This window comes from Ascaphus truei, chromosome 3 (genome assembly GCF_040206685.1).
Source record: "Ascaphus truei isolate aAscTru1 chromosome 3, aAscTru1.hap1, whole genome shotgun sequence".
Classification (NCBI taxonomy): Eukaryota; Metazoa; Chordata; class Amphibia; order Anura; family Ascaphidae; genus Ascaphus; species Ascaphus truei.
This window is the reverse complement of record NC_134485.1, coordinates 27318434-27334991: the sequence shown is the minus strand read 5'-3', so window position 1 is coordinate 27334991 and position 16558 is coordinate 27318434. Positions and strand designations below refer to the sequence as shown.

The 16558-nt window shown below is 46.0% G+C and overlaps 2 protein-coding genes across 10 annotated transcripts in view; one reads left to right on the top strand and one right to left on the bottom strand.

The window, feature by feature from the left end:
• Window positions 1-3338: 3338 nt before the first annotated feature.
• Window positions 3339-8075, bottom strand: DNAJC28 (DnaJ heat shock protein family (Hsp40) member C28). Of its 2 annotated transcripts, none has more exons than XM_075593847.1 (2): window positions 7966-8065; window positions 3339-5597 (listed from the first exon to the last, which is right to left on the bottom strand). In XM_075593847.1, exons 1-2 carry the CDS (start codon window positions 7985-7987, stop codon window positions 4564-4566), a joined length of 1056 nt encoding a protein of 351 aa, XP_075449962.1. In that variant the 5' UTR covers window positions 7988-8065; the 3' UTR covers window positions 3339-4563. The 2 variants fall into 2 exon arrangements, with proteins under 2 accessions (XP_075449962.1, XP_075449961.1); XM_075593846.1 differs by having other exon boundaries at window positions 3340-5722; window positions 7966-8075.
• A 6665-nt stretch (window positions 8076-14740) lies between these two features.
• Window positions 14741-16558, top strand: part of LOC142491365 (trifunctional purine biosynthetic protein adenosine-3-like) — a 68317-nt gene continuing 66499 nt past the window's right edge. For all 8 annotated transcript variants that reach the window (XR_012800380.1, XR_012800381.1, XM_075593838.1 and 5 more), the window contains exon 1: window positions 14741-14828. The gene's annotated coding sequence lies outside the window, so the exon portion shown is untranslated. The remainder of the gene's footprint in view (window positions 14829-16558) is intronic.

Sequence of the window (16558 nt, the reverse complement as noted above, 5' to 3'; positions counted from 1 at the left end):
GGAAGTAAACTGCAGAAGAGGAGGAGGAGTAAGCAGCTGAGTGAAGGACTGCCAGAGATCACACAGGATCACTCAGCACAGCTCTTTCTGTAACCCAGGCCCTCCAACGCTGGTCTAAAGAAGTTGGGTACACTTTAGTTCCTCTGTACGAGATTTACTAGCAAATGATCGTCTATTAAAGCAAGTTTAATGTATTAAACACATTCATTTTATTATATACAAAAATCATTTTACCTATGTATGTATATCTTTATATAGCGCCATCCAGGTGCACAGCGCTTTACAATACCCGTGGCATCATATTATAACACAATGAGAATGATCGCTTCAAACATCAAAACAATAGGAAAAGGAGTCCCAGCCTTTCTGAATTTATTTGTACCTTCATAAAACAGAAGTCTTGATAATTTCCCTGTAACCCACTGATTATCAAATTAGTCATCAATTACGAGCTGCTGTAATTAGCTGAAGGTTCCGAGCTTTAACAGATAGGGGCTAGGAAAGTGGAGCTACAGTAACCTCAGCTCACGCACACTGGCAGAACTAGATATACTGTAGGTACAGGACATAAAACAGGTCAGGTACTGTACCTGCAAATTAGCTACTACAAATAGAGGAAATGACAGCTGCTGCAACATGAAATGAATGCTGCACATAGCGGATACTTCAGATCACAGTTCTGTATACAGGAACTCACTGTTATATTATGCAAATACTTGACTTAATTACAGAACGGGTCTTAATACTCTGCTTTACAATCGAGCCTGCTGGACCATTCAGTCATTTAGGGCCCATTAAATGAACCATCCTTTAGGTTTTACATATACCGTTGAGATTGTGACTGTTTCCCTTCTATAAATACTGTACAGTATTTTCCATTTTTTTTAGTTCTGGTGTCTTGAATTGAACCAACAAGACTGTTTTTGATAGACCAGGTGGAAGCTGTGCACTGACCAACACTGATTAACTTACAAGCAAGCATTCACTGTTTTAAAGAAAACTGTGTACATATGTTGCGCTGCTTCCGCCCCTTCTGGGAGATCTGCCCTTGCTACAGGTGTCTGTTGATGCAAGTACCTGTTGGTGTCCAGGGGATGCTGAGGTTCCGCAATGTTGTGGGGATAACAGGACAGGCTTTAGGTGTAGGATGCTCAGTTCTTTTTCTGTAGTGCAGGCGCCTCCATCCACCACAGGCTCCAGTAGTGCTGGAGACAGTCCCCATGATAGAACACTTGCATCCTCTCCCTGAGTAACTGCACCCTCACGCCAGAGTATATTGAACAGGATATCTTTATTCGGCATCCACTGCATACATCAGGTCATGCAGCGAATACTCTTCTGATCCCAGCCCCTGGATGATCCCTATATCAGATATTGCTTTTGGGCCTTCTCACAGTCCCCTAGTGGGACTGATTACAGAGTCTCACCCCTCAGGGTGAGACACAGCTTACAACTCCTAGTACTCAGAGTCAGAGCTGCACACCATTCAAGACACTGGGCAGAACTGGACTGACTACAATTTAGGGGTGCCTCTTCCTTAGAGCAGAAGGTGAGGGCACAAAGTCTGCACCCAGGATTGGGCCGCACACAGACCAAGTCCCACCTCCACTCCTGCCAGTCAAGGAAGCTGCATGGGGAGGGGCAAACCCATGATGTGCCTAACACTGACTGCATCTACCAGGACATACGTGTTAGGGAGGGCAGACGTATAGCCAGAACCAGCCATGGCTACAGATATATAAAATGTGTGTATATATAGGGTGACCAGACATCCCGGTTTTTAGACCCCGTCCCAACTTTTTAGGGTGCTGTCCAAGTATTCTATGCTGCTGGCCGCGCATGCGCGATCGTCTCTTGCCGACGGCGCATGCGTGATCGGTCGTTCGTGCGCATGCGCAATCCGCACTTGCTGATCATCATGCAAACTCCGATCGCACATGAACGACCGGCAAACGCCGATCGCACATGTGCAGTTGACAAGTGCCGACTGCGCATGTGCGACATCGTAAATCCCTGAGGCCTTCTCTGGCCACCAAGCCCACAGATGACGAAAAGGGCACTGCATTCACTGTCATTGCAGATTAACATTATGTATGGTCATTTATATTCATATCATATACAGCAGGGCCCCGCTTCTCGGCGCTCCGTTATCCGGCGTTCCGCTTATACGGCGGCACCGAGAAGGGGGCCGCCATCTTGGATTTCCAGTCGCGCATGCGCAGAACGGGCGGGGTGCGCACGGGGCGCATGGCGTATACCATAGGTTGCACATGCGCAGAACGGCAAAAATGCTGGTTTGCGCATGCGCAGAAGTGAAAATCGCTGGATCCGCTTTCCGGCGATTTTCACTATACGGCGGGCCTCTGGAACAGAACCCGGGGCCCTGCTGTATTTATATCATACAACCCATAACAACCTCAAGTATAAATCTGTAACAAGCAGATGTACTCATGTGTAATCATAGAAAATAGGAGCAAATATATGTATCTATCTGATAATTAGTTTCCCTCGCAAAGTAAAAAATCAGGAATGTGTTGTATGTTAATCTGCTAATCATTGCATTTATTTATTCTTCGAATCACCTGCACCCTGCACATCACTTCAGCGTGTGGACTGTGGTCAAGCACATCACAGCCCAGCGCATGGTGAATTTTCCAGAAAGATTAACACGGCAGAGGTCCCTGCTTCTGAATAGGACTCCCGCTGTGTTAATCCTACCGGGCAACTACCAGTCGGCAAGAGCTGTGCAGTCAATGTATATAGGGAGAAGTGAACCGTCAATGTAGCGCTACAAAGATCCTGACTCAAGTCCCATTAGGATACAGGATAATAAATTCTTTAGTACAGATCGGGATTTGGTCCGTTTTGTAGAACTGTACCTCCGGATCAAAATATATGAGTAAGCTGAGATAGACACCCAGGTGGAGCCCCGCAACAAAGCTGGACAACGGGGGGGGGGGTCATATAAGACCCAGCAGCTCTAGATCCAGGTACAAAGCAGATAGCGCAACCTCCACCATTGGCAGTGAACCAATATTGAAGGCGAGTGCAGCACTCACGGATCCAGGTTGATTGAAGTAACCAGTTGATTCATCCCTGCGTGCATCCCGTGAGAAGGAGTCCGACAAAAATGAACACGGTAACGGCGGAGCATGGCGATGAGCAAAAGAGAACTGGAGGCGGGATCAAAAGGTCAAAAAATAAAAGTTTATTAGCACATAGTGCCTGTGCAAGAGTTTTGCCTCAGTTTTTGCACGGCCACCATGTACTAATAAACGTTAATTTTTTTGACCTTTTGATCCTGCCTCCAGTTCTCTTTTGCTCTTCGCTGTGCTCCATGTTACCTAGTTCATTTTTGCTGGAAGAGCTGCGCAGAGAGAGCAGAGAAGCGGTCCCTCTCTCTGCGTCTCCCTGCACAGCTCTTCCAGGCGATTGTCCTGCTATTATTAGTATTTTTAGTACATAGGATTGAAGCAGGGGGTCCCCGGAGCTGGACTGCATTAATTTCAGGTCCGTACCTCGGGAAGCAAGGGGTCCCCGGACCTGAAAGTAATGTGATTCAGCACCGGAGACCCCCTGGTTCAATCCTACTGTATTTATTACAAATAAAAATGTAATTTTAAAGAGCTGTACGGGGAGACACTGTGACGGTGCTCGTCTCAAATCAGGAAGTGGACCCGCAGGGCTGAAGTAGGGATGCAAATAAACCGACCAGAGCCCAGGGACAGAGTCCTGTAATAGTATCCGTCGTCGGTAAACAGGCAGGGGTTAGGGCTGGTGGCAGTGTGGTCAGGGCAGGCAGAAAGCAGTGAGGTCGGGGTCACGGTCTGGGGTCAGCAGCAGGGGAATCAAAACAGGCAAAAGGGTAAAGCGTGACTGCGAAGCCCAACAAGAGCTGTAAACGGAAGACCTTTGCTTGGCGACTCCCACTAGGAACTGCAGCCTTATATAGCAGGCTGCCAGTACCCAAAATGGCCATGTTGAGCAGAAAGGGCAGGTGAGTTGGAAAACCCGAACAGCAGCAAAACCCGGCACGGATCGAGCAGAATCCTTACAGACATAGAGAGAGGGATCGCTTCTCTCGGCTCTCTCTGCGCAGCTCTTCCAGACTGGTGCGGCCCGGTAGGATTAACGCTGCGGGAGTACCATTCAGAAGCAGGGACCCCCCCCCCCCGCTGCGTTAATTCTTAAGGGAAATTAGTGTACTGAGTTTTTGGGCGTGGAAAGGCCGTGTTCGGCCCGCGGTCAGGCTCCATTCAGCTGCAGTTTCCTTGTGCCCAAAATCCAAGTAAATGATACACCATCTCTATGTCACGTGCTCACGGGTGTGCTGTTCATGACAGATGTTATATAGGGATGGATTGAGGGCAGATATTATTCATTTGAGGGACCTTTCAAGGTGAAGATTGAATCAGCGTAATTGCTGTGTGTATTAACCCTTATCACATATACAGGTCACATGTTCACATGTGTGCTGTACATGACAATCAGGTTGATAGCTTTTCAAGTGAAATGACTAGGCATACAGTTATAGTCTTTCTTTTTTTCACGTTTATCAACATTTCAGAACTTTATCAGATGTTTTATCCAATTTATAAGACTTTCTTTAGAATGAAATTCTTTACCATCCAACAGCTTCCCTACTCTCATTTCTTCATCAGCTTTCTGTGCCGCTTCCCTTAGGGATGTATATGCCTGCTCTGCTCGAACAATCTCTTTAGCCACATTAAAATGAACCATTTGTCTGTTCAGAAGGGGAACAACAAGGTTAAAGTCATTTATTCTTTTGTTTAGTTTTGTGATATCCGCTTTCAGTTGCTCACAGATCTCACCCCACTGTTGATTCTTTGTATGAGTCATTGGATCACCTAACTTTTTCCTAGAAGACAACACTTCCTTTCTTAGCTTGTCAATAGTGTCTCGGATTTCCTTCTGCAGAATGATCCATTCTGGTTGATAACCGTTATCTATCAGAATCCTATTCAGGTTGTGAGTCATGGGATCAACATGCGGACAGTACGAGAACTTTTCAAGTGGCTTTCCTTTGCCACTTAGGTTATCAAAGTCTCCTTTTGCCATTGACTCCTGGATGAGGTCTTCCACCAAACGTTCAACAGCTTGAGTTATTTTCACCTTTTTACTCTGCTTTATATTTTTTGCTACCATTGTGTTTTCAGCATATTGACTCTCTAACTTTTGCTTTCGAAATTCCATAACTTGTTCAGTGGCCTGGTCTAGACGGAACTGCATGTATTGTCTCTGCCTCTCGCTTGGTGTTCCATATCCAACACCTTCAAAACCTAGGTAGTGCCTGTGTTGTGGTACTTTATATTTTGATGTCTTCTCATCCATATCTTCATCTTCCTCTTGTTTAGTTTCCTTGGCCAAGTGTGTAAGCAAAGCTCTGGAGGCTTCGTCAATCTGCATGAACATGTTAACATCAGCAGTGAGGGAACCACTGTCTGGATGATACTTCTTTGCCAAATTTCGATAAGAACTTCTGACTTCCTCCGCAGAAGATCCTTCAGGAATGTTCAAAGCTCTGTAACAGTCTTTGATGTTCATTCTGTACTTGTAGGTTGAGTGCATCCTGAAGCCTGAAATGTGGCGCCATGAAAGTATACGTGGTATTACTGATGTGTAGAGAGAACATCTTGATTTTTTGGCTAGTAAGACACTCAACCACTTCATAATGACAGTGATGTATTGAAGAAAAATAAACCTATAGGGTCAATTACACAAAAAAAATCAGTAATGTAAGCAACAGAACAAAGTAACACAGTAAAAAAACATTCAAACTTTCTAAATAAAATAAATATACCTTTTATTTTTGTTAAATATTTGCGGGGAAAAGTTTATTCACAAAAAAAAAGAGAAATAGCACGGAAGCTTGGCACAAATACAGGATTGACAATGCAGTGGTAGGCAACATGAACTAATTAGAAAGCCCTAGATGACGCCCTTAAGTTCATGCGATGACCAGATGTGCCCTTATACCGGACTATTTTTGCAATTGGAACTGTAGATCATCAAAGCAACCTGGACATGTCAATACAAATAGAAACAATATTACAAGTTCTATCAAATGATCCAGAAGGACCACATGCAGCTATTACACCACCTTCTGTACACTACTGCCACAATGAGAGTTGTTATGAAGTGCAACGTTTTCACTGTTAGAAAAGAAACAACATATCCCTTCCAACTGTCATATATGTATGTATGTATGTATGTATGTCTTTATTTATATAGCGCCATTAATGTACATAGCGCTTCACAGCAGTAATAAATAAATAACAAATAATATAAATAACACATAAAGGGGAGAAGTGCTTCAGACATAAAAGTAACATTTCGGAAGAGGAGTCCCTGCTCCGAAGAGCTTACAATTTAATTGGTTGGTAGGAAGAATGTACAGAGACAGTAGCAGGGCGTTCTGATAACTACTGCTCCAAGGGGCCAAGGTTTATGTATGAGGTGTTAATTATCAGCCACGGTGCTGCTCATATGCTTCCTTAAGGAGTTGTGTTTTGAGGTGGGTCTTCAAGGTGGATAGAGAGAGTGCTAGTCGGATATTGAAGGGAAGGGCATTCCAGAGGTGTGGGGCAGTCAGTGAGAAAGGTTTAAGGCGGGAGAGGGCTTTAGATACAAAAGGGGTAGAGAGAAGACATCCTTGAGCAGAACGCAAGAGTCGGGATGGTGTAGAGCGAGAAATTAGGGCTGAGATGTAAGGAGGAGCAGAAGAGTGCAAAGCTTTAAAAGTGAGGAGAATTTATTGAGTAAGCTTCTTTGGTGTCAAGGTATATTTCGGGCACTAAACTGTCCTATAACTAGATTGCTCCCATGTACAAATAAAATTAGTGGTGGCTTCTAAAAGAAAGATTCCACCCTGAAAATGGAAATCTAAGGGAGGTCATACTGACAGCCACTAAAAACTGACATCCTCTAACCCAGGGGTGCGCAAACTGGGGTGCGCGGGATTTTCTGGGGGTGGGGGCAGGGCACGGCGCTTACAGAGGCCCCACGCTCTTCCCCACAAGGAGGTCTCTGTAACTCCCTCTTACTTGCTCTCAGCCGGGTTCTGGCGATGCGTCGCCATGACAACACATTGCCATGGCAACGCTACATCAAATGATGCCGGCGAGAGTGGGGGGGGGGGGGCACGAGCAGGCAGTGGGGTGCAAAGAAAGAAGTTTGTGCACCTCTGCTCTAACCTACAGATCTGACCAGCTGTACATTATACCAGTACAGGTAGTCCTCGTTATCCAATGTTTCACTTTACTACGAATGGCATATCCAACACTTTACAATGCTACCCTAAGGGCCGTTTTTCGACGCCTGAATGCGTTATCCAACGCTCACCTCCACTGATTAACATGGGACTCACTTTACAACGGTTTCACTATCCAACGTTACCTCCAGATTCCCTTAGATAAACGAGGACCGCCTGTATATCATCTCTCTCCTATGGTCTCTGTAAATTCTGCTACATACCACTTGGATTGTAAGCTCTTTCCTAATGTTTGAAGTCCTTATTTCCATTATCTCACGTTATCTTGTTGCATCTATTACTGCTGTGAAGCTCTACAGTATGTACATGGATGGCGCTATCCAGATATATATACATATATACGTATATATATTACCGTTACTCCAGTTGCGATAGTGCAGAATAACTGAGTACTTCAGTATTAGGTGATACCTTTCTTAATTTGGATTAACAATTGATATTTAAGGATGATCTTTCGAGAGTCCTCTCTCTTCCTGAGGTTGAGAGAGACAAGAGAGAGAGAAGCGAGAGGGAGCAGAGAGAGGAGGGAGGAGGGAGCAGAGAGAGGAGGGAGGAGGGAGCAGAGAGAAGAGAGAGAGAGAGGCAGAAAGAGAGAGAGAGAGAAGAGAGAGAGAGAGATGTGTGTGTGTTGTAAATAATGATTTATGGTGATATTCTATATTACAATCTCTTACCCGAAAATGTAATCGCTGACATTAAAGGCTCGTGTTTGACACAGCTCAGCTGTATGTTTCACCTATCCTGGAAGCAGACATGTTTGTTGTGCAGCAAGGGCTTCTGGGGGATGTAGTTCTGTCAGGTATGTGCTCAGCGCCCCCTTCAGCTCAAAGGGACTGTACAATTTGCCGGAGCTCGTTTGAAGGTTTATGACTTATATCCATAGTTACATCACATTTGAAGATACTCAATAATCTGCAAATAAACTAAAATAAGAGTGCAACACCATCTCATGATACAAATGATACAAATAATAAGCCTAAGGAAAGAGTGAAGAGCAAATGTAGGTGCACTAGTCATAGGGAAATAATTGTACTACTAAATAAAGATAGATTGGGGTGTCTCCTAATGAAAAATATTTATATTGCCAAATCTGTTAAAAACAAACACTATATATCTATACCAGCAAGTGTGGCCCTAAAAGTGTAAAAAGTAAGTATTTCATATAAAAATAAATATTCTACATAAATAAATATAACTATCCATAAGGTGGAATGTGCAACATTTAAATATTTGATTGTTTCATTCATGAAATGTGCCCGACTTGTATGGGCCGGTCTGGGACCTTTGGTCGCGGACGTTTCACTTTGACTAAATGACCACTGTCACTCTGCCGTGGAATCCATGTACACAGGTTAGAAGTGGAACCCATGTACAGTGCACAGGTTGGAAGTGGAACCCATGTACACAGAGGTTGGAAGTGGAACCCATGTACACAGGTTTGAAGTGGAACCCATGTACACAGGTTAGAAATGGATCCCATGTACACAGAGGTTGGAAGTGGAACCCATGTACACAGGTTTGAAGTGGAACCAATGAACACAGAAGTTGGAAGTGGGACCCATGTACACAGGTTTGAAGTGGAACCCATGTACACAGGTTAGAAATGGATCCCATGTACACAGAGGTTGGAAGTGGAACCCATGTACACAGGTTTGAAGTGGAACCAATGAACACAGAAGTTGGAAGTGGGACCCATGTACAGTACACAGGTTGAAAGTGGAACCCATGTACACAGGTTAGAAGTGGAACCCATGTACACAGGTTGGAAGTGGAACCCATGTACAGTACACAGGTTGGAAGTGGAACCCATGTCCACAGGTTAGAAGTGGAACCCATGTACAGTACACAGGTTGGAAGTGGAACCCATGTACACAGGTTAGAAGTGGAACCCATCTACACAGGTTACAAGTGGAACACATGTACACAGGCTATAAGAGGAACCCATGTACACAGTTAGAAGTGGAACCAATGAACACAGAGGTTGGAAGTGGAACCCATGTACAGTACACAGGTTGAAAGTGGAACCCATGTACACAGGTTGGAAGTGGAACCCATGTACAGTACACAGGTTGAAAGTGGAACCCATGTACACAGGTTGGAAGTGGAACCCATGTACACAGGTTGGAAGTGGAACCCATGTACAGTACACAGGTTGAAAGTGGAACCCATGTACACAGGTTGGAAGTGGAACCCATGTACACAGGTTGGAAGTGGAACCCATGTACACAGGTTGGAAGTGGAAGCCATGTGCACAGAGGTTGGAACCCATGTACAGTACACATGTTGGCAGTGGAACCCATGTAGACAGGTTGGCAGTGGAACCCATGTACACAGGTTGGAAGTGGAACCCATGTAGACAGGTTGGAAGTGGAACCCATGTACGCAGGTTGGAAGTGGAACCCATGTACACAGGTTGGAAGTGGAACTCATGTACGCAGGTTGGAAGTGGAACCCATGTACACAGGTTGGAAGTGGAACCCATGTACACGGGTTGGAAGTGGAACCCATGTACACGGGTTGGAAGTGGAACCCATGTACACAGGTTGGAAGTAGAACCCATGTACACAGGTTGGAAGTAGAACCCATGTACGCGGGTTGGAAGTGGAACCCATGTACACATTTTGGAAGTGGAACCCATGTACACGGGTTGGAAGTGGAACCCATGTACACGGGTTGGAAGTGGAACCCATGTACACAGGTTGGAAGTGGAACCCATGTAGACAGGTTGGAAGTGGAACCCATGTACGCAGGTTGGAAGTGGAACCCATGTAGACAGGTTGGAAGTGGAACCCATGTACACAGGTTGGAAGTGGAACCCATGTACACAGGTTGGAAGTAGAACTCATGTACGCAGGTTGGAAGTGGAACCCATGTACACAGGTTAGAAGTGGAACCCATGTACACATTTTGGAAGTGGAACCCATTGTACGGAATCCGCTCCTGGCTTTGATTATAGCTTTTGCAGACTTCTGCATTTGCAAAAGCTTCCTCTGGCAATCAATGGCACAGGTGCTGCCTCTCATTGCAGCTTCTGCCATGTGCTTCATCATTGGAGGAATACTCACACACCCTCCTCCTGTGATTGGATCTCCGCCCTTTATATCCTGGGCTTTGGCACTGAAACAGTGCCGAGCATAAATTCCTACCCTGGACGTTACTGTCTCTGCCACAAGCCACCCTGGCTTGTATCCTGGTGTACTAACCTTTCTGGTTCTTGCCCCTAGTTACTGAGGCCTGCTGCTAGTTCCATGCGGGGGCCCGTTCCTGACTTCTCTGCTGAAGCGTTGTTTCCTGAGGCCGCCTGCTAGTTCCATGCGGGGGCCCGTTCCTGACTTCTCTGCTGAAGCGTTGTTTCCTGAGGCCGCCTGCTAGTTCCATGCGGGGGTCCGTTCCTGACTTCTCTGCTGAAGCGTTGTTTCCTGAGGCCACCTGCTAGTTCCATGCGGGGGCCCGTTCCTGACTTCTGTGCTGAAGCGTTGGTTTCCCGACGCTGCCCTGCGGTGTACTTCGGCCAGCCTGCTGTCTCCCCTTGCTGAGACCGGCGTCATGGGCCGAGGCCGTTCCTCACGAAGAGGCCACTCCCGCGCTCACGCTCCTAAGCTGAAGCGGGGAACTCCTGACTACCTGTTGCCGAACTCCTGCTTGAATAACGACGATGCTGCCTTCTCCAATCCTGACCCTGCTACGTACGACTTCGAACTGCGCACTCCGGATCAGTCTGCGCGGACTAAGGTCGGTGATTATATAACCCCACCTCAGCCCCGCGGTCCGGTCCCGGTTTGTGGCGAGCACAATCGTAACACCCATGTACGCGGGTTGGAAGTAGAACCCATGTACACAGGTTGGAAGTGGAACCCATGTACACAGGTTGGAAGTGGAACTCATGTACGCAGGTTGGAAGTGGAACCCATGTACACTTTTTGGAAGTGGAACCCATGTACACGAGTTGGAAGTGGAGCCCATGTGCACAGGTTGGAAGTATGTGCAGCCATTGGGGGAACCTTCTTGTGTACAGTAGACACCCAACGGTTATAAAAATAATTGAGCGGCCAGGTGGGAATGCCCCTTTAATAGACTAGTAGTTTTTGTCTGATTTTAATACCATCTCATTATGTTTAACTTTGGGGAAAGCAAGGGGGATGTGCCGAGCACACCAACAAAAGATAAAAAAAAGTTTACTGCAAAATGATCATTTATTGCCTAAGATAGTCAAACGCATCCAACGTTTCGGTGCTAAGACCCTTCATCAGGGTAAGCTGAATGCGTTTGACTATCTTAAGCAATAAATGATCCTTTTGCAGTAACTTTTTTTGCATCCACCCCCCTTGCTTACTACGTTGTTTCCTTGACTAAGTTTTCTACTTGTTGCACCCATACTTTATTGTATTTTTTCCCCACTACTTAGGGGCATCCCAATTTTCTCTGTCCTGGTCCCTCTTTTTACCTTAACTTTGGGAAAAGGCACTCTTGATCTTAATGTGAAAGATGTATACAATATTTACACTGCAAAACAGTGTGGGATAGAGTACTTCTAAAATAAATCTATTTATAAAATGTAAGTGGAATTGTAGGTTTGTATATAAAAAGTAGTGATTATCATACTGTTTAGGGAACAATAAGTGGTACTTGGACCTTAGTTCTACAATACTTTAAATGCTGCATGTGCATGTTGCTTTACATGGCACTTTAATAGTAAGTAATTTGGCATCTGAAGAAGTATATTTGCCAACTTCTATAATTCATACCTTGCTATATCACAGTTAACCTCCTGCTTGAGGTTGGATGGCTGTTCTGCATAGATGTTATGTCCAGACACCCAAATGAGTGAGGTCTAGGGATTTTAGTCCCAAATAAAAGACATTGTAAGGTTTAGTGTTTGAATAGTCAGACTAGTCTAGGAGAACACATGTTAAAATATAGTGAAACTGTCTTACAAGACTCAATCCAAATGAATAAGACTTCTTTGACCTGTTTTAGTTAACGAAGAAAAGTAATCTGTGTAGTCTAAATGTATTAAATAACATTACTCCCACATACGCTAAACACACTTTGTATGGTGAGTGAATGTCATAATGTCACCTCTTGTTGTCCCAACCTACATAATCACAGTTTATCATAACATTCATGATGGAGCAGCAATGACATGGAGGCTGATGACACCATGTATGTATTTCAACATTCAAAACCACACTACACACAAAGCCCCATCCAAACAGCAACACACAGAGCATCATAACACCGAAAAATTATATATCGACAGTTAAGAGCGATAATATTCAGACCTACAGACAAACACGACATTACTGTATCTAGAGACTGGATAGTTTATTTTAATTACAGTTTACAGGTTACATCTTGTTGTCTCTGGCCTTTTTTGTAATGGTTCCAACCTGCAAGCTCCAGTGGGGATTATAGTCTTTTCACCTCCTACATGCTTCTGGTTTGCTATAATCTACTGTATCTTCCATAAACTATAGACGTTGGTGGTGGCTGCAGAAGAATAGGTAACCCAGCATGAAAGGGCAGCAGATTCAGGCTTGATTGTGGTTCTAGGGATAAAGACGCCACCAAAACATAAAGCTACTGAGAACAAAAACATAAAGAGGAACTGCAGTATTAAGCAGATTGGTATTCCTAAAGGGCATCTCATTTAATATACAGTGTATTTATGGCATCAACAATCCTCTCATGCACTAGAAATGGGGTATGACCCGTAAAGGGTATTAAGCAATGAGAATAAATGGAATGTTTTCATAGTCTGGTTATATTTGCGAACGCCTTATCCAATCAGCCTTACAGTGGCCAACGCAGCATTAGTCCGGTCACTGGAGGAAGGAATTGCCTTACCATTCATCCAGCACATTCAGCACAGGCAGCAGTGATTATACTCTACATTACTGGGAAAAACAAAGAATTACATACCAAGGTATAGAAGAACAAACTAGCAGATCTTGTAAGTAATCAGGTTGCTTATTTAATCTGTATATTTATCTACCTGAGATATATATATATATATATATATATATATATATATATATATGTAGAGGTATCAGTACCGTGTTAGCCGAGCTTCAATAATCAAAAAATAAATAGATGATACCGTTCTGTGGCTAACGAAATGCTTTTATTTGTGCGAGCTTTCGAGATACACTGATCTCTTCTTCTGGCGATGTTACAATGAATGCTTCATTCATTGTAACATCGCCGGAAGAAGAGATCAGTGTATCTCGAAAGCTCGCACAAATAAAAGCATTTTGTTAGCCACAGAAAGGTATCATCTATTTATTTTTTGATTATATATATATATATATATATATATATATATAAATATATATATATATATATATATATATATATATATATATATATATATATATATATATATATATATATATATAAATATATAGTGCAGAATAAATGAGTTCTTCAGTATTAGGTGATACCTTTTTTATTGGACTAACAATTTATGTCATAGGACAAGCTTTCGAGCGTTATCCTCTCTTCTTCAGGTCAAGCAATACTGATATACAAAGGGTTCAATGGCTATAACAGTGTGGAGAAAGGAAAAAAACAAAAAAACAAAAGCAACAAGCTTGTGGGGCTTTTATTGCAGATGTAATAGTTTTGGCAATGGTCTTTGGTTTGTATCCCTTCTGTCTGAACGTTCATTCCATAAATGATCTAAAAATCAAAATCCTCAATGGAATGTTTAAAAGCACCCAAGAACGGAAAACATTTGAACTCAGAATGATAAGACTCTTTGACACCAAAACCAAAGGACTTAATGCGCACATGGGTTTTCTCACACCCTATCAAAATTGCTTGTAATTATCCTGCTTGCCTCTATTCTTATCCACACTTTCTCTCTCCCCCCCCAGCATCCCTCCCCCTCTCCACCTTTCTTTGACACTGTCCCCTGGGTTCAAACACTTAACACCCTACCTTATCTACAGTAAATATCTGTTGTTTTTTTTCCCCCCTCTCTCCACACTGTTTTAGCCATTGAACCCTTTGTATATCAGTATTGCTGACCTGAAGAAGAGAGGATAACTCTCAAAAGCTTGTCCTATGACATAAATTGTTAGTCCAATAAAAAAGGTATCACCGAATACTGAAGAACTCATTTATTCTGCACTATCGCAACTGGACTAACACGGCTATTTTCTGCTATATATATATACAGTGCTCGACAAACCCGGTCGCCAGCTCGCCAGCTGCGATCGGATATTGGCTCTTGGCCAGTAACCTTTCCCCTGCTCTGCAAAAAAAAAATCCCCTGCTCGAGAAAAAAAAAAAAAATTGAAAAAAAAAAAAATCGTAGCTGATTGGCTGTGACGCGGGATGGAGTTGCCAGGACTTCAAACCGCCCTTTGTGCACGGGTAAGTAATTGGGGGGGGGCAGTGAGTGCGTGCATGCGCGTCTGCTGCTCCTCCCCTTCCTCCTCCTCCTCCTCATATCCTCCTGTATAATTGTGTCAGCTCCTATAATTTACAATTTAAGGATCCGGTCATGGAGGAGTTTGGACAGATGCTTCAGGTGGGGGGAATATAATACACATTAAATATTTATATACAGTATACACTGATACATCCCCCCATCCGGTGTTCCCGCTGCCCGCGCGGGTCGGAACATACTGCAAAAGCCGGGGTGTTTCCCTCCCCCACCGTCCGGTGCCCGCGCGGGTCACATACTGTAGTAGCCGGGGTGTTTCTCTCCCCCCCCCTCCTTCCAGTGTTCCCGCTGCCCGCGCGGGTCACATACTGAGGTAGCGGGCTGTTTCTCCCCCCCCCCTCCCCTCCGGTGTTCCCGCTGCTCGCGCGGGTCACATACTGAGGTAGCGGGCTGTTTCTCCCCCCCCCCTCCCCTCCGGTGTTCCCGCTGCTCGCGCGGGTCACATACTGAGGTAGCGGGCTGTTTCTCCCCCCCCCCCTCCCCTCCGGTGTTCCCCCTGCTCGCGCGGGTCACATACTGAGGTAGTGGGGTGTTTCGCCCCCCCCTCCCCTCCCCTCCCCTCCGGTGTTCCCGCTGCTCGCGCGGGTCACATACTGAGGTAGCGGGCTGTTTCTCCCCCCCCTCCCCTCCGGTGTTCCCCCTGCTCGCGCGGGTCACATACTGAGGTAGCGGGCTGTTTCTCCCCCCCCTCCCCTCCGGTGTTCCCCCTGCTCGCGCGGGTCACATACTGAGGTAGCGGGGTGTTTCTCCCCCCCCCTCCCCTCCCCTCCGGTGTTCCCGCTGCTCGCGCGGGTCACATACTGAGGTAGCGGGCTGTTTCTCCCCCCCCCTCCCCTCCGGTGTTCCCCCTGCTCGCGCGGGTCACATACTGAGGTAGCGGGCTGTTTCTCCCCCCCCTCCCCTCCGGTGTTCCCCCTGCTCGCGCGGGTCACATACTGAGGTAGCGGGGTGTTTCTCCCCCCCCCCTCCCCTCCCCTCCGGTGTTCCCGCTGCTCGCGCGGGTCACATACTGAGGTAGCGGGCTGTTTCTCCCCCCCCTCCCCTCCGGTGTTCCCGCTGCCCACGCGGGTCACATACTGAGATAGCGGGCTGTTTCTCTCCCCCCCTCCCCTCCGGTGTTCCCGCTGCCCGCGCGGGTCTGAAGATATTGCAGTTGCCGGTGTTTCTCTCCCCTCGGTGCTCCCGCTGCTGGCGCGGGGCGGGAGGAAGTAGCGGGGTGTTTTTCTCTCTACCCCCCCCCCCTCTCCCCTCCGGCGCATGTCCCTTCCCGTGTGTGTGTGTGTGTGTGTGTGTGTGTGTGTGTGTGTGTGTGTGTGTGTGTGTGTGTGTGTGTGTGTGTGTGTGTGTGTGTGTGTGTGTGTGTGTGTGTGTGTGTGTGTGTGTGTGTGTGTGTGTGTGTGTGTGTGTGGTATGAGAGATTGAGTGTGTGTGTGTGTGTGTGTGTGTATGGGAGAGAGATTGTGTGTGTGTGTGTGTGTGTGTGTGTGTGTGTGTGTGTGTGTGTGTGTGTGTGTGTGTGTGTGTGTGTGTGTGTGTGTGTGTGTGTGTGTGTGTGATTGTGTGTGTGTGTGTGTGCAGGACACAGAGGTAACCCCCCAGTCAGTCACCCCCACCCAGTCAGTCACCCCCCCCCACCAGTCAGTCACCCCCCACCCAGTCAGTCACCCCACCCAGTCAGTCACCCCCCCCACCCAGTCAGTCACCCCCCCCACCCAGTCAGTCACCCCCCCCAGTCATCCCACCCCCAGTCAGTCAGTTACCCCCCCCCAGTTAGTTACCCCCCAATCAGTTACCCCCCCAGTCAGTTACCCCCC